Source organism: Sinocyclocheilus anshuiensis, unplaced genomic scaffold, assembly GCF_001515605.1.
Source record: "Sinocyclocheilus anshuiensis isolate Anshui unplaced genomic scaffold, SAMN03320099.WGS_v1.1 scaffold1582, whole genome shotgun sequence".
Classification (NCBI taxonomy): Eukaryota; Metazoa; Chordata; class Actinopteri; order Cypriniformes; family Cyprinidae; genus Sinocyclocheilus; species Sinocyclocheilus anshuiensis.
The window spans coordinates 74,422-98,874 of NW_015542419.1; the positions used below are offsets into that span (position 1 = coordinate 74,422).

A 24,453-nucleotide genomic window follows, 5' to 3' on the forward strand; every position below is an offset into this window, starting at 1 on the left:
AAGAAAATATGATCATATTACCCCAATTTTACAGTCTCTGCACTGGCTACCTATTAAGTTCCGTATCAGTTACAAAATATTATTACTTGCCTATAAGGCCCTTAATGGGTTAGCTCCTGCGTACCTAACTAGTCTTCTACCACGCTACAATCCATCACGCTCCCTAAGGTCGCAAAACTCTGGACTTTTGGTAGTACCTAGGATAGCAAAGTCCATTAAAGGAGGTAGAGCTTTTTCGCATTTGGCTCCCAAACTCTGGAATAGCCTTCCTGATAACGTTCGGGGTTCAGACACACGCTCTCTGTTTAAATCTAGATTAAAGACACATCTCTTTGGCCAAGCATTCAAATAATGCATCTCATAATCTTGTACTGCAGTTATATCTGATCAAATGATTTGATCAGATATATTTGTTTCTCTGTTTCTGCTGGGATTGACATCCCGTGGTAACTAGGATTTACACAAGCTTCAGTCTGGATCCAGAACACCTGAGAAGAGATGATGCCAACCCCTCAGAGGACCTCAGATGATGCCAACCCTGAAACAACATACAGAACTACCACATTTTGCTATAAGTTTGATTGCATCATATAATAATTGCTGTTAATAGTGTTCATTGTCTGTTTGATTACATGTCATTAACTAACTGCAGGATATTTACTGTACATTTCTGCCATATGGACATCAACTTGAGATGGTCACCACTGATAAGCTACTACTAAATATAATGTAGAAACTTTAATTTTCTGTAAAGCAGCTTTGCAATGATTTACATAGTGAAAAGCGCTATACAAATAAACTTGAATTTGAAATATACACCTGGTTCAGGGTTCTCTGTGGCTTACCAATGACCTTACTCGCTATATTAATGATCCTAGTTAGTGTATTGATATTCTGATGAATGGCACATTTGCAGCTCAAATGAATATTTGATTTTAAAACTTTGTTGCATTACACACTAATCTAAACACACTAACGGTCACTTGTCCTGGGAATGAGGCACGTTCACGTATCGCACAGATGCAGGCCGTTTCATAAATGGCTTCTTTATTTGTGCCGCACTGCTGTTCTTTCTGATCTTTTTCATATTTTTCATCTGTCCTCCCGCAGGTTAGAGCTTATCATCTTTGTTAGTGTGTAACCATGTGATAGTGTTTTTCTCAGTTCCACCTTTATTCTCCACCTCCTTCTCAACACCATCCGTTTGCCCGACATGAAAACAGTACAAAGTATTCCAAGGCCAAGCTTGGCCAGGGTAGATAAATCCCTGCTTTCCCAGGCCGCTTCAAACAACATCCATTCATTCCTCTCCAGAGTCCAGAGCGTTTGTCACGAGACTCGAGCGTTATCCTGCAGTCATGCGTCTGGTGCTGTGTGTCGTCGCCGTTCTGTTCGGGTGTCCTCTCGGAGAGATGTTTGTTCTGCATCCTTCACCTGAGGCATCTGCTGTCAAAGCCAACAGGTAAGAGCTGAGGATTTAAAGATGAACAATGTCATGATGAATGGATCAGGGCATCCTGTTTTAATCACCTGCACTTTTGTTCATTAGGAGGTTTTGGGGAGATCTTTCCAGCTCGTTCACTGTGATCAGTCTATTCACTTGAAGTCTTAGATTTGGTAGAAATTTAGGCTGATATTTTAGTGCTCGTGGCAAAAGTTGAATCAACCTCATTACAATAGCATGCTCTTCTTCCATTTGAGACTCAAATCCTCCTGGCTGGCCTGATCGTGCTTGACTGACCAAAAGAGAATTGCTGGATATCTTCAGAAAGCTTCTCTTGCTCTGGAGTTTGTTTGTTTGCTGGTTTTTATTGTATTAGTTATACTATTTTTGAATTGCTTTTTCTCATGAAAATAGCCTAAGATGCCGACATGGCATTTAATAAAAAAATACTACTACTACTCTCTTGCTCTGGATTTTACTTCAGTGTTTTGTTGTGTACAGGTTGACTGCAAAGACACATGTAAAGTTCTGGAGGTATAAATGAGGGCATCTCTCTTCTCCTCCGGTGTCCCGTTACAGGGTCAAACGCTGAGCCTTCACAAACACGCCAGGCTCCGGTAGCACACGGCTGTGCTTTAAAACATTTGGCTGCCGTTTGACAGGCGCACACACACGAGGTCTGCAGAGGTGTGATGACACTGTGTTTTTTTATTGTTTTTGTAGATGCAGGGGAGAACTGGAAATCAGGAAAATCCTTCTGGAATCTCTAAACCTCCAGCAGGAGCCTCGTGTGTCCGTGTCGAAGATGCATAATTTACGTGAGCAGTGGAAAGCCAGTATGAGAAGCAGCCCCACATCAGCACCAGGTACCTAAACCCCAGAGATCAGGCTCAGGTGAAGACCAGATCAGCCCGGTTTCTGGTGAAGCTGATCTCTTGTCTATTTAGCAGGTAACTCAACGTTTCCCGAGGACTCCAGAAACTCCAGCTGCTGCAAACATTCCTGTCAGGTCTTCATTAAAGGTGAGCGATCAGATGCATCCCGCTACGTTCTCGTTGCTGCAACATTTTTGGTGTTAAAACCAGCTTAAATGAAAGGCCGTACGGCTACAGTGTATATGAGTGCAATGTATAAATACTTCACACTTCATTAATGAAAGCAAGGCTTCGTTTTCTTTAGACATGATACCATTTCTTTTCTTTTGTCTTGGTTTTGGGGTAAAATGTGACTTCGGGCTCATCATGCGTGTCTTCTCTTGTGTAAATGTGTCAGATCTGGGCTGGGAGCGCTGGGTGGTTTATCCGGAGAGCATCACCTTCGTCCAGTGCCGATCCTGCAGTTCTGAGAGCGCAGACGCACCTGCGCAGGTGCATTACCTCGGCATCATGTTCAGTCGATCTGTTTTCTGTTCTACACAAACATTTTTCCTCTCATCTACGGGCCTCAGACTGATGAAATGCTGATCTTAATTGTCTTCCCACAGTGCTGCAAGCCGACTGCTCACGACATCGTCCCGTTCCTCTACGTGGACGACTGGAGCGGTTGGGTTCTGTCCTCGGTGAGTCTGATCCGCCAGTGCGGCTGCGACCCTGGAGAGCAAACACAGGACCCCGAGGTCATGACCCCGTCCTAGAAAGCCTTCCTGACCCGCAGGTCACGTGACACAGAGCCACAGAAACGCAGTAGAGAAGCACAGCTTTTTGGATTTGTAGGTTTATAGCTAAGCAAACTTATTTAGCGTCTTTTGCTGCTGTTGGGAGTCAGACTCTCAGACTCTTGTGGGCTATAGGAGTGGACTCATATAAAGTTCTCAGAAGAGGCAAAAAAAGTTCTCAATCTAAGCATGTTTTTTGACTTTCACAGAAATGCACAATGGACCTTCTGTTATAAATCAGTTCAAGGCCAAATCTGTTTTTAACTTCAGGCTTTTATGGGCCTGCAGCTGCAGCGGCCAGCCAATGTTCCCTGAGAAAATGCTGTCGAGCAGCTCTGCCAAAACTCTCCCTGTGCGAATCTGAGGACCAAACAAAGTGTTACATCCAAAATGACCTTCCTTTAAATCAAATTCTAATGTCAATGATTCCTCTAATGTGGCGTCAGGCGTGATCGTTAGCATAACGTGATCTGCATGTTGAGAAACGCCCGGTCTTGTTGAAGAATCGAACGCACATTCCAGCAAGAACATTTCGACTGCGTGTTTGCAAAAACCATCTGGCCATAAATCAGCATCATTTCAAATTCAATGTATAAACAGTTTTCAACCCAGGGTTATAAATGATTGAATGTTTCATAACTCGACTTCCATGTTGTAGGCTACACACCATTGTATTAGAAAATATGAAAAGCATTTCATGTAATCCAGGAATGGCAAACTAACACTTTCACATGCATGTTTAGCTAGTATTACACTTTATATCAAATGTATCAGCAGAATGTTTTATTAAAGAAAGCTTTCATGGCATAAAGATGTGATGTCCTTACTTCACTTCATAAAAGATCCGTTCAACATTTGTTTCTCTTGTGTGTGTGTGTGTGTTATTTCTGGCAGCTTCTGTGTGTAACAAAAGAAATGCTGAAAATATTTATCAGAATGAACTCATCAACTTCTCTTGTGCTCATTTTTCAGTGGTTAGTAATGATTGCGGACACAGGTTACTTGCAGTGCATTTCTGAAATGAGTGGCTTATTTTGGGAGTTTATTGGCACACACTGTTTGAAAGTGTGTGTGTGTGTGTGTGTGTGTGTGTGTCTGGCTGGCTGTTGCGCACTCAGTAAAAGAGTCCAGAGCCTCAACAACTCTCTGTTCCTGCTGGCTTCAGACAGACTCCACAGACCTGCGGCCGTCTGACCTTGAGCACTGAAGAGAGAAGACAAGCAAACAAACGCAGGAACAGCTCGTCCTTTCCTGAAGCACCATGGCCTGTGTGGGATCTTCCTGGCTGCGCTGGGGAGCGCTGCTTTCTCTCATATTCTGTATGTTTGCTCAGGAGAACAGCTGGGAGTGTTTGGACAAGGACGAGATTGTTACTGAAATGTCCAAGGACGCTGAGATGCCGTCTGAGTGTGTGTTGAGCTGTACAGCGCTCTCTTACAGACAGATCGCAGACAGCCAGCAGAAACTCACGGTCCACTTCAAAGACTCGCAGCCCGGTAAGAGCCGCTTCACCTCTGGTGTGTGTTACATGTGTTAAACAAAACCAATGAGGCTCTTTCCCAGGGTTCATAGTCTAGCAAACAGTGCCCAAAAGCTGTATGTACAGAAAGGTGCAAAAATCTTGTAGTTTATACACTATATGCAAATGATATCCAGCATGTGGTCTAGCATGACTGAGCATAAACATGCTGCTGTGGAACAGTATTTATTTATTCACGTTCATATCTTTGTCGACTCCTGCAGGTGAGTCGGGGGACTTCTGCTGGTTTATTCATAGGAGATGCAGCACATGGGATGAAGTTTTTGTTTTACTGTCAGTCAACGAATCCGTTCCGAATGGAGAATCGATTCAAATTCAAACCAACTCTCCGACTCACCTGATCCCCGTTCAGTCCCACGACTCTCCGTCCATCATCCCTGACGACTGCGGCCTTCGCTTCGACGTCCTGCCGCACCTGAGACACGTGACACACCTGCCGCTCTGCGTCCGGCTGACAGGCATCATGGGAAACCACCTACAGTGCCCACCCTTTCTGGTCATGATCAGGAATAAAACCAGTCTGACCAACTCCTGAATGAATCTATAAACATTATAAGGCACAATGGTAAAGATTTAGACAGATAAACTCTTAGAGGCTGTTGCATTTCAATTTCAATTCATTTGAATGAATGTTTCAGTAATATGTGAAGTTCCAGTTTAATATGCTTTAAATTTGAAGTATACATTTTATTTTAATTTGCCTTTGTAGCCTTTCTGTTTTATTAAGCATTTTATATTTAGTAAACTGATAAAATCATTAGAATGTAGTCCATGACCCCGTTTATTTACCGGCCTACATACATATATATATTTTGTTAATAAAAATCTGGATGCTAATCTCTGTGTCTTCTGTGATTTCATATTAATATGATATTTTGATTTTCAATCTAAATCACTGAGGTAGATTTTAAATCTGTCAAACAAACAAATCAATAGAATGAACAACAGTAAATCACAACAATTATTGAAAATTCAACTCTCTCTCTCACACACACTCGCATATCTCATTTGTTTAGTCAAATACACTCAGAATGTTTTGGGTGTTATTACATAACATTTAGTTTTTATAACTGTTCAGAACTGGGCTAGCTAACCATGTGCTGATTAGCATCATTGAGCTGGGTTCAAAAGTATCTAAAATTGTCACAACCGAAACAGTATGTAGTTATATAGTGTATTTGTGCTCCATCAATGAAACGGTTCCACCAAAGCAGGACAAACCGCTGCGACTCCGAGCAACACAGCAGCGTTTCATTCCTGGTTGAGTGAATGATTTAGAAAGTAGACTTATAATTGAGCTACAGCTGCTTTAGTCTTCTTCTGTCAGCCCACTTATACACGACAGCTAATCGCGTGCTGGACACTGTTAGCGTGCGCTCCTCGTGCGCCCCCTCTGGCGGAAGCGGGAATAGCAGACTTGTGCTGTTAGCGTGCGCTCCTCGTGCGCCCCCTCTGGCGGAAGCGGGAATAGCAGACTTGTGCTGTTAGCGTGCGCTCCTCGTGCGCCCCCTCTGGCGGAAGCGGGAATAGCAGACTTGTGCTGTTAGCGTGCGCTCCTCGTGCGCCCCCTCTGGCGGAAGCGGGAATAGCAGACTTGTGCTGTTAGCGTGTGCCCCCTCTGGCGGAAAGCGGGAATAGCAGACTTGTGCTGTTAGCGTGCGCTCCTCGTGCGCCCCCTCTGGCTGAAGCGGGAATAGCAGACTTGTGCTGTTAGCGTGCGCTCCTCGTGCGCCCCCTCTGGCGGAAGCGGGAATAGCAGACTTGTGCTGTTAGCGTGCGCTCCTCGTGCGCCCCCTCTGGCGGAAGCGGGAATAGCAGACTTGTGCTGTTAGCGTGCGCTCCTCGTGCGCCCCCTCTGGCGGAAGCGGGAATAGCAGACTTGTGCTGTTAGCGTGCGCTCCTCGTGCGCCCCCTCTGGCGGAAGCGGGAATAGCAGACTTGTGCTGTTAGCGTGCGCTCCTCGTGCGCCCCCTCTGGCGGAAGCGGGAATAGCAGACTTGTGCTGTTAGCGTGCGCTCCTCGTGCGCCCCCTCTGGCGGAAGCGGGAATAGCAGACTTGTGCTGTTAGCGTGCGCTCCTCGTGCGCCCCCTCTGGCGGAAGCGGGAATAGCAGACTTGTGCTGTTAGCGTGCGCTCCTCGTGCGCCCCCTCTGGCGGAAGCGGGAATAGCAGACTTGTGCTGTTAGCGTGCGCTCCTCGTGCGCCCCCTCTGGCGGAAGCGGGAATAGCAGACTTGTGCTGTTAGCGTGCGCTCCTCGTGCGCCCCCTCTGGCGGAAGCGGGAATAGCAGACTTGTGCTGTTAGCGTGCGCTCCTCGTGCGCCCCCTCTGGCGGAAGCGGGAATAGCAGACTTGTGCTGTTAGCGTGCGCTCCTCGTGCGCCCCCTCTGGCGGAAGCGGGAATAGCAGACTTGTGCTGTTAGCGTGCGCTCCTCGTGCGCCCCCTCTGGCGGAAGCGGGAATAGCAGACTAGTGCTGGTGTTGCTCTCAGCAGAGTCACGTTAGTATGGTAGAAAACTATTCTGAACGCAGCTTCAGTTTGATTAACAGCTACATGATCTCAGTCAGTTAGTACTATAACAAAACAGACTAGTACTATTTCAATTGAAATAGATGACAGTTAAAAACACCGTTTTATGGCAACTGAAAAGTGCAATTAAAAATGACAATCAAATTCAGTTAAAGTCCGCGTGAACCGGAAGTTGCTGCCGACTTTATTTCAGTGTAGTGACGTATTTCCAGCTGAAACAGAATATTGAATAGAGGGCATGGTTTTATGTTTGCGCTCCTCCTCTCTGTCTCTCACTCATAGCAATCTAACGGTTGGAGGGGTGTGTTTAGAAGGATATTCTGCCCAAGCCGTCAAACTGACGTCATCAGAAAAGGAATGCCATTCCAGAGCGGAAGTAAATGTTCAGATTTTGATTAAAGATTACGAAGACAAACAAGTTTTTTCAGCGTATTAACTTGCACGGATTAATTGTTTACATCAAGACTAGCAATGTGTGCTAGTAAAGTAAATAAAGTCAATTTTGATTTCATGCGGACTTTAAAGAAACGGTTTAATTTAGCTAGTTAACCTTCATTTATTTTATTTAAAGCTGTAAGCGTTTACTAACAGTGTCTGTATTTTTACATATGTAAATATCTCTGTATTACTATTTACTTTAAATCAGTATCGCTGCTCTAACGTGATGATGTAATTGTTGGCGTGCGCGCTCCTACAACAACATGCCCATAAAAGGAGTGTTGAGCCGGAACCATGTAATACTGCGCGGGGGTGTGTGCTTTACTGCATGATATCCGGACGAATAATTATACGAATTCATGTTTAATTATTAAAATTCTTAATAAAGTCGTGAACAAAAGGAGCCTGTTGTTCAATATAAAGTCAAACCGTGTGTGCTTGACCCACTGATCTGAAGCATGTAGCAGCGGGTGACCCCCGCTCAGGAGTGGACTCGTCCGCGGAGCGCCGTTCTGCTCGCTTCAGGCAAACTGCGGTTTCTGGAAATCAGCGGATTTTCTAGATTTGAAGAAATGTGATAAATCAGCGGATCGTGTCGTCATGAGCGACCGACAAGCGACGCCTCACAGCGGGCAGTGCAGACCGAGAATGAGCAGGTGAGAGAACTCTGGGAAAACGACCTCAAAATGAGGAAATAAAACACAAGTAAACACTTAAAGTCTGTAAACACACACCAAATCCGCGCAGACACGAGAAACCGACAAATATAACTTATAAAACGGATTGGAAGTTTTAGAATTGAACTGACTGAAGCACAAATGATTACATGAATGAGTACAAACTAAATAAAAGTGAAGTGAGATCATGTGTAAATACTAACGCATAGACGCCAGTGTGTTCTTGAGTCATACCTACACTGAAATTATCTGATTTAATCCTATAAATGAATTAATGATTGCTGTGAAACGTATGGTCAGTGTGTGTTCTTTTGTGTCTGTTGTGTCTTGTGTGTGTTGTAATATCATTATAAGAGTGTGTGAGTGTTTCAAATAGTTTTAAGCCGGAAAAACGCATTCAGATTCAGAATGCATCTGAATCTGACACACACACACACACACACACACACACACACACACAGAACAGAGTGCGTCCAGCCACTGCAGGTGTGTGTGTGTCGGTCACTGCTGTGATGACCTTTGACCTTCAGTGAACACTGATAATCACTTTAGTGTCTGATGAGTGAGACTGCATCTGCTGTATGTCTCATCAACACAAACACGAGTGTGGTTTATATCCACGGGCGAGTCAAGGTGAGGAAGAACGTGTTATTATGGGCTGAAAGGTCAAGCAGAATGTAGTTATTAATGCAACATTAAATGTTAAAACTTGAGCATTAATGCAGAGACTAAACAGTGTGTGTATCAGATTCAGGTGTGACTCATTTGAAATGTATTTCTTATATTTTTTTTCTGGTTTTGAATACTATTTTTCTATAAATTTTCAGCATAAATGGCTATAATAGTGCTAATTATTCTGTTATGTGACAGACACGATGAGCAGGTGATCTGCGCAAGTGTGTGTGTGTGTGAGAGTCTTAATTGAGAGCAGATGTTCCTTACACACTTTCCCCTCCAGACACACACCTGAGACACGCAGAACACACCCTTCAGAACATACGAGCCTCTTTGTGCTTTTATTTCCCTTCATCATGAACACACACACAGGTCAGGGGCAGTTTCATAAAAGACGCTAAGAAAAGCGGGGATTAAAGTCCCAAACCTGACCTGAAATAACCTAACAAATCAATCAGGACTAAAGCGGTTTCATAAACGACAATTTAAGTTCACGCAATCTCACTCATTTGATCCAGGTTCAGTGAGTCAAGATCATTTGATGTGCAGCTTATTCTTAAAGTCGATCACGGATCAAATCGATCCACCATCGCAAACAGCGAATATATCTGTGCTGTTTAATGCATTTGAGACGCTGTGTTTTCCTCCGTGCATAACTGACACGTCACAGGTATATTCTTCATCTGTAAATGTTAGAAAGTCATGCAAATATATCCATTTTACTGTCAGGAGCGCTGCTGCGCGCATGCACGCTAAATATAATGGCGCAATAATTCAGTTGTAGCCTAGGCCTATGTTTTTATTTATTTTATTTATTTAAGTTGCATTTTCTGTATACTTGTATTTTTGGACTGATAATAAAGTCAACTAACTGTATGTGAGAGTGTCAGTGGTGATATCAGTGCGTTCCTATTGGTCAGAGTTAGAGGAGCTCAGCTTAACCTGACAGTTAACCTGCTCCGGACCAGGTTAGTTTAGTTAGTTAGTGACTGAGCTTGAGCTCTGGTAAATTTGCTTTCTGAAACCAAATCAAGTGACAATAAGTCAGACTAACTGGAATAAGCCTGGCTTATTTGGTAAACTAGTTTTATGAAACAGCCCCCAGGTCTCAGGGAGAGGAACTTAAAGCACTGACACCAGATAGCAGTTATGTGAAATAAAACTGCCAAAATGATACCAAAAACACCAACTACTTAATCAAGCAATTATTTTTATTTGAGGAGGTGAGGGGCGCATCGTGTCGTCATGAGCGACCGACAAGCGACGCCTCACAGCGGGCAGTGCAGACCGAGAATGAGCAGGTGAGAGAACTCTGGGAAAACGACCTCAAAATGAGGAAATAAAACACAAGTAAACACTTAAAGTCTGTAAACACACACCAAATCCGCGCAGACACGAGAAACCGACAAATATAACTTATAAAACGGATTGGAAGTTTTAGAATTGAACTGACTGAAGCACAAATGATTACATGAATGAGTACAAACTAAATAAAAGTGAAGTGAGATCATGTGTAAATACTAACGCATAGACGCCAGTGTGTTCTTGAGTCATACCTACACTGAAATTATCTGATTTAATCCTATAAATGAATTAATGATTGCTGTGAAACGTATGGTCAGTGTGTGTTCTTTTGTGTCTGTTGTGTCTTGTGTGTGTTGTAATATCATTATAAGAGTGTGTGAGTGTTTCAAATAGTTTTAAGCCGGAAAAACGCATTCAGATTCAGAATGCATCTGAATCTGACACACACACACACACACACACACACACACACACACACAGAACAGAGTGCGTCCAGCCACTGCAGGTGTGTGTGTGTCGGTCACTGCTGTGATGACCTTTGACCTTCAGTGAACACTGATAATCACTTTAGTGTCTGATGAGTGAGACTGCATCTGCTGTATGTCTCATCAACACAAACACGAGTGTGGTTTATATCCACGGGCGAGTCAAGGTGAGGAAGAACGTGTTATTATGGGCTGAAAGGTCAAGCAGAATGTAGTTATTAATGCAACATTAAATGTTAAAACTTGAGCATTAATGCAGAGACTAAACAGTGTGTGTATCAGATTCAGGTGTGACTCATTTGAAATGTATTTCTTATATTTTTTTTCTGGTTTTGAATACTATTTTTCTATAAATTTTCAGCATAAATGGCTATAATAGTGCTAATTATTCTGTTATGTGACAGACACGATGAGCAGGTGATCTGCGCAAGTGTGTGTGTGTGTGAGAGTCTTAATTGAGAGCAGATGTTCCTTACACACTTTCCCCTCCAGACACACACCTGAGACACGCAGAACACACCCTTCAGAACATACGAGCCTCTTTGTGCTTTTATTTCCCTTCATCATGAACACACACACAGGTCAGGGGCAGTTTCATAAAAGACGCTAAGAAAAGCGGGGATTAAAGTCCCAAACCTGACCTGAAATAACCTAACAAATCAATCAGGACTAAAGCGGTTTCATAAACGACAATTTAAGTTCACGCAATCTCACTCATTTGATCCAGGTTCAGTGAGTCAAGATCATTTGATGTGCAGCTTATTCTTAAAGTCGATCACGGATCAAATCGATCCACCATCGCAAACAGCGAATATATCTGTGCTGTTTAATGCATTTGAGACGCTGTGTTTTCCTCCGTGCATAACTGACACGTCACAGGTATATTCTTCATCTGTAAATGTTAGAAAGTCATGCAAATATATCCATTTTACTGTCAGGAGCGCTGCTGCGCGCATGCACGCTAAATATAATGGCGCAATAATTCAGTTGTAGCCTAGGCCTATGTTTTTATTTATTTTATTTATTTAAGTTGCATTTTCTGTATACTTGTATTTTTGGACTGATAATAAAGTCAACTAACTGTATGTGAGAGTGTCAGTGGTGATATCAGTGCGTTCCTATTGGTCAGAGTTAGAGGAGCTCAGCTTAACCTGACAGTTAACCTGCTCCGGACCAGGTTAGTTTAGTTAGTTAGTGACTGAGCTTGAGCTCTGGTAAATTTGCTTTCTGAAACCAAATCAAGTGACAATAAGTCAGACTAACTGGAATAAGCCTGGCTTATTTGGTAAACTAGTTTTATGAAACAGGCCCCAGGTGTGGCATGCAAGTGTAAATGTTGAGTTTTAATGTGAACAAGTTGATTTCAAGTTTGTATTTATGTTCATCCCGTGACTCATCTGTGTGTGTGTATGTGTGTGTGTGTGTTCCTGCAGTGTACAGATGGAGGATCGCAACATGTTGCGTCTGATGGAGAGGGAGAGACGCAGTCAGGAGGTGCAGCTGGAGGAGACGCAGTATGACAGAATCGCTCCTCTCTTCAACAAGCCGTATAAGGTGACATTTCTCATGACACGTGTGCGTGCGTGTGTGGTGTGTGCATGTGCGGTGTGCGTGTACGCATTTGTGTGTGTGTGTGTGTGTGTGTGTGTGTGTGTGAGTGAGTGTGGGGTGTGTGTGTGTGCGTGCGGGTGTGGTGTGGTGTGCAGTGTGTGTGTGCGTGCGTGTACGTGTGTGTGTGTGTGAGTGAGTGTGGTGTGTGTGTGCGTGCGTGTATGTTTTTTGTGTGTGTGTGTGCGTGCGTGCGTGCGTGTACGTATTTGTGTGTGTGAGTGAGTGTGGTGTGTGTGCGTGCGGGTGTGGTGTGCAGTGTGTGTGTGCGTGCGTGTACGTATTTGTGTGTGTGTGTGAGTGAGTGTGGTGTGTGTGCGTGTATGTTTTTTGTGTGTGTGTGTGCATGCGTGCGTGCTTGTACGTATTTGTGTGTGTGAGTGAGTGTGGTGTGTGTGTGCGTGCGTGTATGTTTTTTGTGTGTGTGTGTGCGTGCGTGCGTGCGTGTACGTATTTGTGTGTGTGAGTGAGTGTGGTGTGTGTGCGTGCGGGTGTGGTGTGGTGTGGTGTGCAGTGTGTGTGTGCGTGCGTGTATGTTTTTTGTGTGTGTGTGCGCGCGTGCGTGCGTGTACGTATTTGTGTGCGTGTCGTGTAATGATTCTGTTTCTGGAGTGAAAGTGTTCATAGATGCTGCTGTGTGTTTGTGTCTCTTCATATGGAAACAGTCAGAGATTTTTAATACTTGATTCATTTCTCAGTTTCTGATCTGAAATCCTGCTGGTCATCACGTGATGATGTGAAACTTGGAGTGTGTTTGTGTTCTCAAGGTCTTTGATGAGTAAAGCGTGTGTTGACTCAATATATAAGCTCAGAGTGTAAACCAGATCAGTACAGAAGCTGATCCTGTGCTCCGTTAGTGTGGCGGTTCTTCATATGTGAACTGTTCCTCTCTGAACACGTCTGGTGTGACGCCGTATCAATGAGGCAGACGTGTTGTGAATCAGTACAGCCAAAGATGTGTTGTGTGAGCACAGATCCCTCAGACAGCAGCGATTGTGCAGTTTCAGTGTAGTGGAGGTAGGGCTGGGCGGTATACGGCTTTTGGCTTGTCTCCTGAGGCCACAGGAGGGTGCAATGAGCAAAATAATGCACAGCATTAAATTGTTTATTCAATACAATGAAATAATGACTGTATTAAAAAAGTGCATAACATCTAAATTAACATATATGAATCAAATATAATTTCGTAAATTGCATAAACAATTTTGAACAAAACAGCAGCATCTATTTATGCATAGTGTAATACAAAGAGCCGCAGCGCCGGTCACACAGATTGATTTAAAAACATATGAGATGCAGTGAAATGGAATTAAAAAAACACAAATTCGTGACAAGTCTTCTAAAAGTTGAACCTCTTAACTTTACTTGGCTTTCATCTCTTGTGTGAGATGCGAGTGCAGCACTCATAGCTGTCCGTCTTGAAAATGCACAGAACATGTGCTCTGTGTGAATGGCTTGGTTTCGGTTTTATCCTAACAAAGATCTCTGCATTGAGCTTCTATTTTTCTGTAATACTTTGAATGAAAAACGCAGAAGCGGCGCATCTTGTGGGTTCAACTGTAGAGGCTCAGGAGAACATTAAAACACTTACATCATCTCGTGTGCCGCTGATGACGCTCCCAGATGCACAACTAACATTCGTATGCACCGTTTCTGCATTTGAATGCTAATTTTTCTTTTAAATTCGACTAATTCCTTTTTTGTTCACAATCTCCTCAACGCAGGCAGGCACAGCACTCATTTCAGCATGTGTTCGTGTGTTCTTATGTCACAGCTTACTGGCTGTCTGCTTGTCACTATATTGTGCATTACAGCGAACATTATTTCTGTCGTTATTGATGAAGGTGTACCGTCAATAATACCGATACGGTTTTATTGCCCAGGCCTAAATGGAGGCTCTTAAGATCACAGGACAGCGCAGCTGAACACTGAAACCTACTATCATTCTGTTTATTTATATTATATTTGGGGTTGGTGTATGTTAGTGAACACACATGAGTTGTGTGTCAGTGCTTTAGGAGGCTCCAGCGCTAATCAAACACATCTGAGCCGCTAACCCTCGATGTGACAGCTGCAAAATAACAGAGCATAAATACACTTCCTTTGTCTGATTTACTTTGCAGAGAATCAAAGATGACGAGCTGTCGAGTCGCATCCAGACGATGCTGGGTAATTATGAGGATGGATATGATGGACCTGAGGACGCTGCGCTTCCTTACGAGCGCTCCACGCAGTTCCCTCAGGCGCAGTCAGGACACACGGATCGCTCCAGAGCCGCCTCCGGCCCTGCTTCAGGAGAGAGCTGGGACAGTTTCCCAGCCCTGTCTCCTCTGCGGTCCAGCGACTCGGACACCGGCCCGTCTCCGGAGCGGCCTCCGCTGAACCTGCACAGTAAACTGGCGAAGGCCAAGAAACCCACAGCGTACGTGAGGCCGATGGACGGTCCGGATCAGGTGACCAGCGACTCTCCTGAACTGAAGGCCTCACTGGAGTCGTATGAGCACTTACAGGACCTGAAGGAGAGCAGCAAACCAAACCTTGCCCCTCTGCAGGCTGCTGATGTGAGTGTTACAGTGAGAGCCAGACTAAGCCTGCGTGTGTTTCCGAGTGTTTTCAAAAGTTAATCAAGTAGTGATGGGAAGTTCGGATAATTTTACCGACTCGGACCTTTGAGTCTCATTCAGCAAAATGAACAAATCTTTTTTTCGAGTCATTTCATTAATTTTAGCTAAATATAATTAAAATGTTATGTGTTACTTCCCTAACACATCTAATACTTACGCAAGTTAGGGCTGCAAGAAATTGGAAAAAACTCACATTGCGATATTGATGCGATGCGACAAATCCCTGACAGTAAACTGCTGCCGGGTTTTATTTATGACGAACTGACACAAAGTTCACATGATTTGCAGCAGTTGCTTTTCACGTCCAGTGTAGCCAGACTTTAGCTGTTGCAGCTAGACAGACTAGACATGGTGTCTGTGTGTTCAAAGAAAACAATCAGTATAAATATAACGATCAGAATACTAAACATCGCACATCCCCATGATTTGCAGCAGTTGCTTTTCACGTCCAGTGTAGCCAGACTTTAGCTGTTGCAGCTAGACAGACTAGACATGGTGTCTGTGTGTTCAAAGAAAACAATCAGTATAAATATAACGATCAGTATACTAAACATCGCACATCCCGCAATGTGACTATTGCAGATCCGCACATCGTGATATCGATGCTGAATAGTATCTGCAATCAAGTCGACGATATCGCTGGAAAATAAGTGTCCCTAACTAAGCAAGCCAGAGGCGACAGCGGTTGAAACGATATATTGTGCAGCCCTAACGCAAATATTGATCAAATTACAAACAAGACAAAACTCTAATACAGAACTATACAGAAAATATTTATTTATTGTTTACCTGGGTCTTTAGTCTATGATTAGCTCACCACACCTCTTATCTAACAAGTCTTTGGGTTTGAGTCATTTGTTCATCACGTGACAGCCCCATAAACGAAGCTGATGAACGAACGACTCGAAAAACCTGAAGACTTGAAACAGGTGAACTAATTCCAGTACAGAACCTATAGGATGTTGTGCATGCGTGACTGAACGAATCCCTCCCCGAGACGACTCGTTATTCCAGAGTCACATTAAAGATTCGTTCAAGAACGACCCATCACTATAATCAAGGCCACGTCTCTCTCTCCCCTCTGCAGATAGTGTCTGGAGCGCGTGTGGAGGACATTCTGCAGGTCAGTTGAGTTTGGGACAATCTCGTTTGATTGGAAAGCTGCAGGATTTCAGTGTCTCTCTCTCACACAGGAAATGACCTCATGGCCTCCACTGCTGACGACCATTTGCTCGCCAACCACAGCCGAGCCGCCCAAGGTCCTCTCCACTAACGAGGTTAGATCAGAGTAAAGGGTTTCGTTGGTTCTCACTGAAACACTAGCATTCAGACTTATTCTTGAGCTCATTCTTTTTTTGAACTTTAATGCTTGTAACTGTTTTGACAGGAGACACATGGATTACCGGCCCTCGGTAAGTGTGTGTGTGTGTGTGTATGTTGTTGAAGTCTGTTTATGTGCTTTTTAAGTTGTTGTGTTGTTCTTTACTAGAAGCTCATGAATCATCAGACAAAGTTCAGCTGGAATCTCAGTGAGTATCAGATCAGATCTTTGTCTTGAGCTCATGTGAAGGTGCTACAAAAAGGTCAAGATGAAGATTTCTCCCCTCTCTCTTCAGCTACTGTTTTAACTTTACTCTGTGTGTGTGTGTGTGTGTGTGTGTGTGTGTGTGTGCGCGCGCGCGCGTGCACCTGTGTGTGTGTGCACCTGTGTGTGTGTGCACCTGTGTGTGTGTGCACCTGTGTGTGTGTGCACCTGTGTGTGTGTGCACCTGTGTGTGTGTGCACCTGTGTGTGTGTGCACCTGTGTGTGTGTGCACCTGTGTGTGTGTGCACCTGTGTGTGTGTGCACCTGTGTGTGTGTGCACCTGTGTGTGTGTGCACCTGTGTGTGTGTGCACCTGTGTGTGTGTGCACCTGTGTGTGTGTGCACCTGTGTGTGTGTGCACCTGTGTGTGTGTGCACCTGTGTGTGTGTGCACCTGTGTGTGTGTGCACCTGTGTGTGTGTGCACCTGTGTGTGTGTGTGTACACACGTGCGCACACACACAGGTACACACATGCACGCACACACACACACAGGTACACACACGCGTACACACAGGTACACACACGCACGCACACACACAGGTACACACACGCGTACACATATGCACGCGCACACACACAGGTACACACATGCACGCACACACACAGGTACACACACGCACGCACACACAGGTACACACACGCACACACACACAGGTGCACGCACACACACACACACAGGTGCACGCACAGGTACACACGTGCGCACACACACAGGCACACACGTGCGCACACACACACACACACACAGGTGCACGCGCGCGCGCGCACACACACACACACAGGTGCACGCGCGCGCGCGCACACACACACACACAGGTGCACGCGCGCGCGCGCACACACACACACACAGGTGCACGCGCGCGCGCGCACACACACACACACAGGTGCACGCGCGCGCGCGCACACACACACACACAGGTGCACGCGCGCGCGCGCACACACACACACACAGGTGTACACACGTGCACACACACACACACACCGGTACACATACACAGGTGCGCACATGCATGCACACACACACACACACACACAGGTGCACACACACATAGGTACACACACACATACACAGGTGCACACGCACACGCACACACACACACACACAGGTGCACACACACACAGGTGCACATGTATGAATGTAAATGAGAAACAGGAGTTTCTTGCATACAACTTATATTGCCATGATGAGTAAGAACAGCATCTTCACCCTCACTTTTTCGTCATCCTGATGTGTGTGTGTGTGTGTGTGTTTAGCCACAGAAAGAGAGTGACTGGCAGCTAGGACGGTGGTTAGAAAGGAAGGGAAACCAGCACCAGCAGAACCCTAGGAGCCCATGTGATGCCATCAGGCCAAACTCCCATGATTCCTCTGTTAGGACTGAGGCTCCAGGGTCACAGACTTGCCACAGTGACCCAGCTGACAGCGGCAAAGCGTCCGATCTCAGACAGACTGTGGGGAGCACGAGCATGTGTGAGGATCCGCTGTTAGAAAGCACATCCACACACAGACCCAAACACAAGAGAAAGAAAACCGCACATCACTCAGAGCAGAAGAGAACGACAGCAGACACCAACAACATCAGCAAACAAACACATCCGCCGCTGCTGGTGAAGATCAAGCTGAAGCTGCTCTCCAGGATCCCACGGGAGCCCAAAGCAGCTCCGCCTCACACAGAGAACAGCAGAGCGTCGAGACGCAAGAGAGCGGTGAGCACAGCTAACACCTGACCCCTGACCCCTAACCCTGACTCACTACTGCTGCAGAGTAACGAAGAGCTGCCATCAAACATTACAGAATCACATGTTCACTCATTTTATTGTATGTGACATACTTTGGGGTGTGTGTGTGTGTGTTTGCAGATGGAGAGGGATGAAAAGTTTTCAAAGAAGAAACAGAAACTGGACAAACATAGAAAACAGTCTTCCTCTCAGCAGAGCCTCCACCAATCAGAGTGAGTCACAGAAACACACAGCCAATCAGAGCCTGACGTGTTTTACAGACTTACTTTCCACATCTCAGAAATTAATTTAAACCAGGATCACTCAAGACTTTTTCCCATATTAATAGAAATGTATTATAAAAGTTATAATAATGATGATGGTGATGGAATGTCTGGGGTTTTATGATGCTCTTGGATGAATATCTTGACAACAGGTGTATCAACATGATCCACCAACTGAAAACTAATGCAATCTTGACGGTCATTAGACTGTTTGTGTTTCAAACTGTACAAATGTTTGGTTTGTAAAGTGGATATTTTGTAAGGAAAGATGCACAAACAAACACTGTGTCATTTATTGAGCTAATGCAGTGACGTTCATTAATGTGACGCAAGCGCCAGAACTTTTCTGATGCGGAATGGAAAGAGTCTCTGTCTGATAGACGCCGATCTGAACGCTCTTCATGTTTCCATCAGAGCCGTCGGGAACAGCGACAAGATGATGATGAAGAAGAAGAGTGTGAGAAACAGCTCAGGTCTTCCTCAGGACAGAGACGGCCAGCGGAAGAAAGCAGAAACTCATGGGAAGGTACTGCAGATATCCTCACTTCAGATTTCTGCTGGGATTACTGCTCTGATGTAATTAACTGTTTTTATTACTCAGAAAACCGGCAAGAGCCACAAGGAGCTCCTGGAGAAACCACGAGTGCTGCTGCCCGATCGCAGGTGCGTGCCGCTGCTTTATTTCACAGAAATCACACCGAGTACGTCTGAACATAGAGCGATGTGATACGAGTGATGAATGTCAGCTGAAACGCAAACAACAAGTGTCTTTTAGGCTTCGTCACTCGCCACGTGCATAGTGTTTCTGTGATTGACCTCTGACCTCTGGTTCCCAGGAAACTCTCAGTGGAAGATCATTTGAAGGAAGCCAAAAAGCTGAAGCACAAAGCAGATGCTACGGTGTTTATCAAGCCTTCGGTTGAGTCTGCTGTACGGTGAGCTCCACGCTCGCTCTGACCGTGTTTCTCTGTTCCTCAGCCGGATAAGATGGCTAAAGCGCTGTGCTATCTGGAGGCTGCGCTGTCGTTCACGGAGAGTGCTGTGGCCATGCAGACAGAGCCGCAGACGCCCAAATCTGCCTACACCATGTTCTCGGAGACGGTGGACCTGATCAGGTGAGAAACCGCTGCTGCTGTTCAGTGAGACGGAGATTAGGGATGTTACGATATCAAAATCTCACGATACAATACTATTGCGATGTGAAGTCCACGATATGATATTTATTACGATATTTAAAAAGAAAAAAAGACAAATGAAGAATTGGGAAAAAATGAAAGTTTTGTACATTTTAAAGTTAAGTGATTCTATCTAATGCACTTTGAGAGTTCAAAATCAAGAGCTCCAACCCATGTTCTTAACTAAGAAAACTGAAGTCAGTGAATTGACTTGTAGCTGAACTTTAAAGGGACTCAACTCTCTTTTTATTTGTGATATTCTGTCTGTCTAAATTACATTAACACTGGTGTTTTAGAAAGCCAAACTAATTAGAATATAATAATAATAATAATAACAATGACAGAAGTAGCCATATATTGTAAAACAACTGCACTGTAAAATAAATTAAAATTAATATTTCATCGGTAAATGAAATATGAAAGTACAATACTTCTTTCCTAATTTCTACACCTGAAAGAGATATTTAGAATTTAGACTGCATTTAAACCGCTAGCTGTCAGCAATTCATACGTCACTTAAGCTTTTATTTTGAAGCAAAGCTCCAGCTTCAGTGAAAACAGGCTTACAAAAACACAAACACGTCTCACTACAAATCTAGTGAAACGCTGTAATCATCTGCCGTGAAAATAAAGCTGTGTTCCCAAACGTGCGCTAAACTCACAGAACGTGTGATAAACGAGTTGTCTGCATTCATTCAGTGTGAACGAGTCGTTCTGAGATGCAGAAAACACCGGATCACGAGCTGATCGTCTGAACCAAGTGTTTGAAACACGCAGCAAAAACAGACTTGCTTTCGGTTTGAGTTCGTTTGACGGATACTGTGCCAAAGCATAATGCCCCCAAACACAACTTTAAATGCATTTCATGTTAGAATACGAAGTTTAAATACATATTTGAAAAACTACACTTTTTGCCCGGAAGACCTATCGTTTCATATCGTCATGTGACCACGATAATATCGAGATGGCACGTTTTGCCATCGTGATATTGATAATATCGTTACATCCCTAGTAGCGATGCTTCGACTGGCTGCTGATGCTGTGGTCTGTCCAGGTTCATTCTCAAGCTGAAGAACTACACGGATCCGGCGGCCGCCGCTCACGAGAGGGACTTCTGCGTCCTGTGGTGAGAGCCGACCCAGCAGAGACAGAGACGTGAGTCTGTACACGAGTGACGTGTTGTGTTTGTCCCCAGCATGCGGTGCCAGTCTCTGCTGCAGATGGCCATGTTCTGCTCCAGACGAGAGCCAGCTCTCAGACACTCGCGGATGCTCACGGATCATTTCAGAGTGCGTGCTCCTCCGTCTCCTGCAGTTTATTCAGACGTCAGACGTCTGCCTCACGCTCTTTGTGTTTGTTTGCAGAGCTGCTTGTGGTCTGCGTCTCCCTCCGTGTCTAAGTGAGCGTCCTCGCCGCACTCATGGACTCGGATCCATGCGCTGTCTTCTCTTCTCTTCACCGCTGTGTTTGTCTCCGCAGGAGCGGCTCGCTGCTCGTTCCTCAGCCGGTCCAGCAGGTGGCGGCGGCGTACATCAGCATCACCACGCTCCTCCTGAGCGCTCACCACATCTGGGAGCAGGCGGACCAGATCGCTCTCCGAGGCAGCGGTGAGATGGGGTCAGAGGTCACAGCTGAATGCTGAACGTCTTTGTCCTCGTCTGTAAAAAACAATCTTCTGTCACAAACTGAGTTCATAATACAGCAGGTTAGGGTTAGTAGTGCCATCAGTCGATTAAAATACTTCATTATAAGAGCGTTATTTTTAACTCGCTCTTTCATTCTTTCATTCTTTTCCCCTTTTTTCAAGTTTATTTTAATTTTCATGTCAAGTAAGTATTAAAATGATCAATTTTATTGAAAAAAAAAAATCAACTCTTTGTCTTTGTGGAGCTGGTTTGTGGGCATAAACAATACGATATGGGCAACAGACTTTAGCAGAGCTACATTAGGAAATAGAAGACAAAACGAATGCTACATTAATAGTGTTAATTTTTTTTTTTTTACGGGTTGAATGACAAATATTAATGATGGATTAATTGTGTTTGGGTCTGTGTGCAGATTAAGACAGTATTTTTCCCAGATGATGTTTGTAGGTCTGTTATATTCATTTAAGAAGTAAAAGAGTTGAGCCGGACGCTCGTGTGAGGATTGTTCTGGTGTTTTTAATGAGCGCAGTGGTTTTGTGGTGGTTTGCAGGTTTGCTGCGAGAGCTGGATTCCGCCGTCGGTCCTCTGAGTCTGATGTCCTCCATGAGTGCTTTAGTGCGATACGCTCGACACGGCCTGCACTGGATCAGACTCGACACGCAGAAGCGGCGCTGATGCTTCCCTCGACCGCCGGAGAGCCCAGGATGTGGCAGCCTTCATTTATTTGCACAATGATCGAATCAAACGATCAATCTCTCTTTAACGGCTAATGAAGCGCTTCAGCCGCGGGTCATTCTGACACGAAAACATGATGGTCTTCCCTCTGCACTGAACGAACCCACGTGACACTGCGTCCACCATCAAGCCAAAGTCCAGCAGCATCTCATGAGTGTGAGTGTGAGTGTGAGTGAGTGTGTCTGTCTGTCTGTGAGTGTGAGAGAGCGTGAGTGAGAGTGAGAGAGTGTGTGTGTGAGAGACAGCATCAGTTCAAATGCTTTGTGTGACTGCTGAACACTAACACACACACACACACACACACACACACTCTGCCAGCGCAGCAAGTGCCTTCAGATCTGATCAACTCAAGCAAACACTAGGACCCACTTAGAGTGAGTTTGATTACAGTGCAAATATTTGTCATTTCCAGCTTTTATACGGTCACATGACTTTTGACCCTTCAGAGAAACTGTGGCAGTGACAGAAACTCATGCTGCAGTTGTTTGTATGTACAGCTGATGGGCCTGACCTCTGACCTCTGGAGTTTTTCTCTTGATTGTCTCTCTTTAATCTTGAATTTTGTTGGTCAATTTTTTATTTTTTGCAATAGGGAGGCATTGTATTTATTTGCATTAGCAGATATTTATTATATCATTTATGACCAAGTGCAGAATTGATTTTCAGAACATTACAGAACAGCATTGAGCCTGTCGATTGGTCAAGCTGCTTGTTCTTCACGATAGCGACGCCTCATTGGTCAAATCCTTCGTCACTTTTTAAATAGAGCACTAAGTATTTCCTGTCCATCAGTATTTCCTTTCTTTCCTAATCTTGGGTCCAGAGCAGCAGATGTTGATTGACACTCAAATGATGATTTACTTTCTGCGAACTTTGGAAGATTAAAATTCTCTGTCGAAATGGAATATCAGAACGAAATTTTGTATTTATTTTATATCCTATGATGTGGGAGTTTGGGTTGGTTTTCAACAACTTTATCAAACTGGTTTGAATCAGCAAAAGTCTGATTTGATTGTTGATTGCCAAATCTTCACTGGAAGTGGCTTTGTGTGTCTCATTGTGTTTGGAAACAAAAAAAACGGTGGTTTTCGTGCCTTATTCCTTTTTTTGTGTGACTGAGTTCAGTTGACGTTATTACTGAGAACTGAAGATGTTTTCCCAGGATCCATTTGGATATGAACTGAATAAAATCTTTATCCTTTATTATTCGCTCTCATTTGTTTTTGGCACCTCGGAGGCGATGTATAAAATACTGCTTATTCACAACACATGAACATATAAACACAGAACAAAAACAGTATATCAACAATTATACAGTAGTCAACATTTGAAGTGGATCAAAACCTTTCATCAAAGTTGTCCTAAAACCAAAATATACGTTCTTGTCTTAGGACAACTTTGATTCACTTTTTTGATCCACTTCAAATGTTGACTACTGTATAATAAATCAAATGACGATAGGATAAAGAACCTCTTAAAAATATTTTTTAACTACCTGGATGGTTATAAAAAGACAAGACGGTCACTTTCACCCACAGCAATAAATAATGCCTTTGTTTTGTTTATTGCTGCAGCATCAGGACAGCGCTTTATGAAAGTACTGATTATCACCATCGTTCTGCATTAAACCAACCAAGCGATGATATCTCAGATCATCTAGTCTGGTGCAAACTTCATATAGCTAAAACAGTAAATTCTACTCCTTGGTACAAGTATGGTAGGGCCATCACTTCTACCACAAAAGACTGCTTTGTAAGTAATCTTCCTGATTTATCTCAATTTCTTAGCATATCCAAAACCTCAGAACAACTTGATGTAACAGAAACTGTGGACTCTCTCTTTTCTAACATTTTAGATACAGTTGCTCCTTTACGCTTAAGGAAGATTAAGGAAAACAATCTGACACCGTGGTATAATGAGCAGACTCGCACCCTAAAGAGAGCAGCCCGGAAAATGGAGCGCAGCTGGAGGAAAACAAAACTAGAGGTATTTCGTATCGCATGGCGGGAAAGTAACCTATCCTACAGAAAAGCATTAAAAACTGCTGGATCTGATTACTTTTCGTCTCTTTTAGAAGAAAACAAACATTACCCCAGGTATTTATTCAATACAGTGGCTAAATTAACGAAAAATAAAGCATCAACAAGTGTTGACATTTCCCAACAGCACAGCATTAATGACTTTATGAACTACTTTACTTCCAATATCGATACTATTAGAGATCAAATTGTAACCATGCGGCCGTCAGCTACAGTAATGCATCAGATAGTGTGCTATAGATCGCCTGAGGAACAATTCCACTCATTCTCTACTATAGGAGAAGAAGAATT

General features: G+C 44.1%; 3 protein-coding genes across 9 annotated transcripts; all 3 read left to right on the forward strand.

Moving 5' to 3' along the window:
• The first annotated feature begins 820 nt into the window (after positions 1-820).
• On the forward strand, positions 821-3,898 carry LOC107693486 (univin-like). Its single transcript, XM_016492885.1, has 5 exons — positions 821-1,462; positions 2,168-2,310; positions 2,392-2,466; positions 2,717-2,811; positions 2,928-3,898. Exons 1-5 carry the CDS (start codon positions 1,359-1,361, stop codon positions 3,075-3,077), a joined length of 567 nt encoding a protein of 188 aa, XP_016348371.1. The 5' UTR covers positions 821-1,358; the 3' UTR covers positions 3,078-3,898.
• A 4,116-nt stretch (positions 3,899-8,014) lies between these two features.
• On the forward strand, positions 8,015-16,640 carry LOC107693488 (AF4/FMR2 family member 1-like). Of its 7 annotated transcripts, none has more exons than XM_016492889.1 (7): positions 8,015-8,261; positions 12,181-12,301; positions 14,479-14,916; positions 16,067-16,102; positions 16,173-16,256; positions 16,367-16,391; positions 16,469-16,640. In XM_016492889.1, exons 1-7 carry the CDS (start codon positions 8,206-8,208, stop codon positions 16,510-16,512), a joined length of 804 nt encoding a protein of 267 aa, XP_016348375.1. In that variant the 5' UTR covers positions 8,015-8,205; the 3' UTR covers positions 16,513-16,640. The 7 variants fall into 7 exon arrangements, with proteins under 7 accessions (XP_016348375.1, XP_016348379.1, XP_016348374.1 ...); XM_016492893.1 differs by lacking the exon at positions 8,015-8,261 and adding an exon at positions 8,817-8,915; XM_016492888.1 differs by lacking the exon at positions 8,015-8,261 and adding an exon at positions 10,194-10,258.
• Positions 16,641-17,444: 804 nt separating this feature from the next.
• Positions 17,445-23,283, forward strand: LOC107693489 (AF4/FMR2 family member 4-like). The gene is made up of 12 exons (XM_016492895.1): positions 17,445-17,448; positions 17,819-18,271; positions 18,425-18,516; positions 18,982-19,093; positions 19,169-19,230; positions 19,404-19,467; positions 19,546-19,682; positions 20,797-20,868; positions 20,938-21,031; positions 21,107-21,141; positions 21,222-21,349; positions 21,939-23,283. Exons 2-12 carry the CDS (start codon positions 18,032-18,034, stop codon positions 22,061-22,063), a joined length of 1,161 nt encoding a protein of 386 aa, XP_016348381.1. The 5' UTR covers positions 17,445-17,448; positions 17,819-18,031; the 3' UTR covers positions 22,064-23,283.
• Positions 23,284-24,453: the final 1,170 nt, after the last annotated feature.

What these genes read in the sequence shown, in the direction of transcription:
- LOC107693488 (XM_016492889.1), top strand. Translation starts at nt 8,206, where the DNA reads ATGAGCGACCGACAAGCGACGCCTCACAGCGGGCAGTGCAGACCGAGA. An exon ending in TGCAGACCGAGAATGAGCAG is followed by an intron (nt 8,262 to 12,180) that starts GTGAGAGAACTC and finishes GTGTTCCTGCAG; the next exon opens with TGTACAGATGGAGGATCGCA. An exon ending in TCTTCAACAAGCCGTATAAG is followed by an intron (nt 12,302 to 14,478) that starts GTGACATTTCTC and finishes TTTACTTTGCAG; the next exon opens with AGAATCAAAGATGACGAGCT.
- LOC107693486 (XM_016492885.1), top strand. Translation starts at nt 1,359, where the DNA reads ATGCGTCTGGTGCTGTGTGTCGTCGCCGTTCTGTTCGGGTGTCCTCTC. An exon ending in TCTGCTGTCAAAGCCAACAG is followed by an intron (nt 1,463 to 2,167) that starts GTAAGAGCTGAG and finishes TTGTTTTTGTAG; the next exon opens with ATGCAGGGGAGAACTGGAAA. An exon ending in GCGCAGACGCACCTGCGCAG is followed by an intron (nt 2,812 to 2,927) that starts GTGCATTACCTC and finishes GTCTTCCCACAG; the next exon opens with TGCTGCAAGCCGACTGCTCA.
- LOC107693489 (XM_016492895.1), top strand. Translation starts at nt 18,032, where the DNA reads ATGTGTGAGGATCCGCTGTTAGAAAGCACATCCACACACAGACCCAAA. An exon ending in AGGGACTTCTGCGTCCTGTG is followed by an intron (nt 20,869 to 20,937) that starts GTGAGAGCCGAC and finishes GTTTGTCCCCAG; the next exon opens with CATGCGGTGCCAGTCTCTGC. An exon ending in GCGTCTCCCTCCGTGTCTAA is followed by an intron (nt 21,142 to 21,221) that starts GTGAGCGTCCTC and finishes TTGTCTCCGCAG; the next exon opens with GAGCGGCTCGCTGCTCGTTC.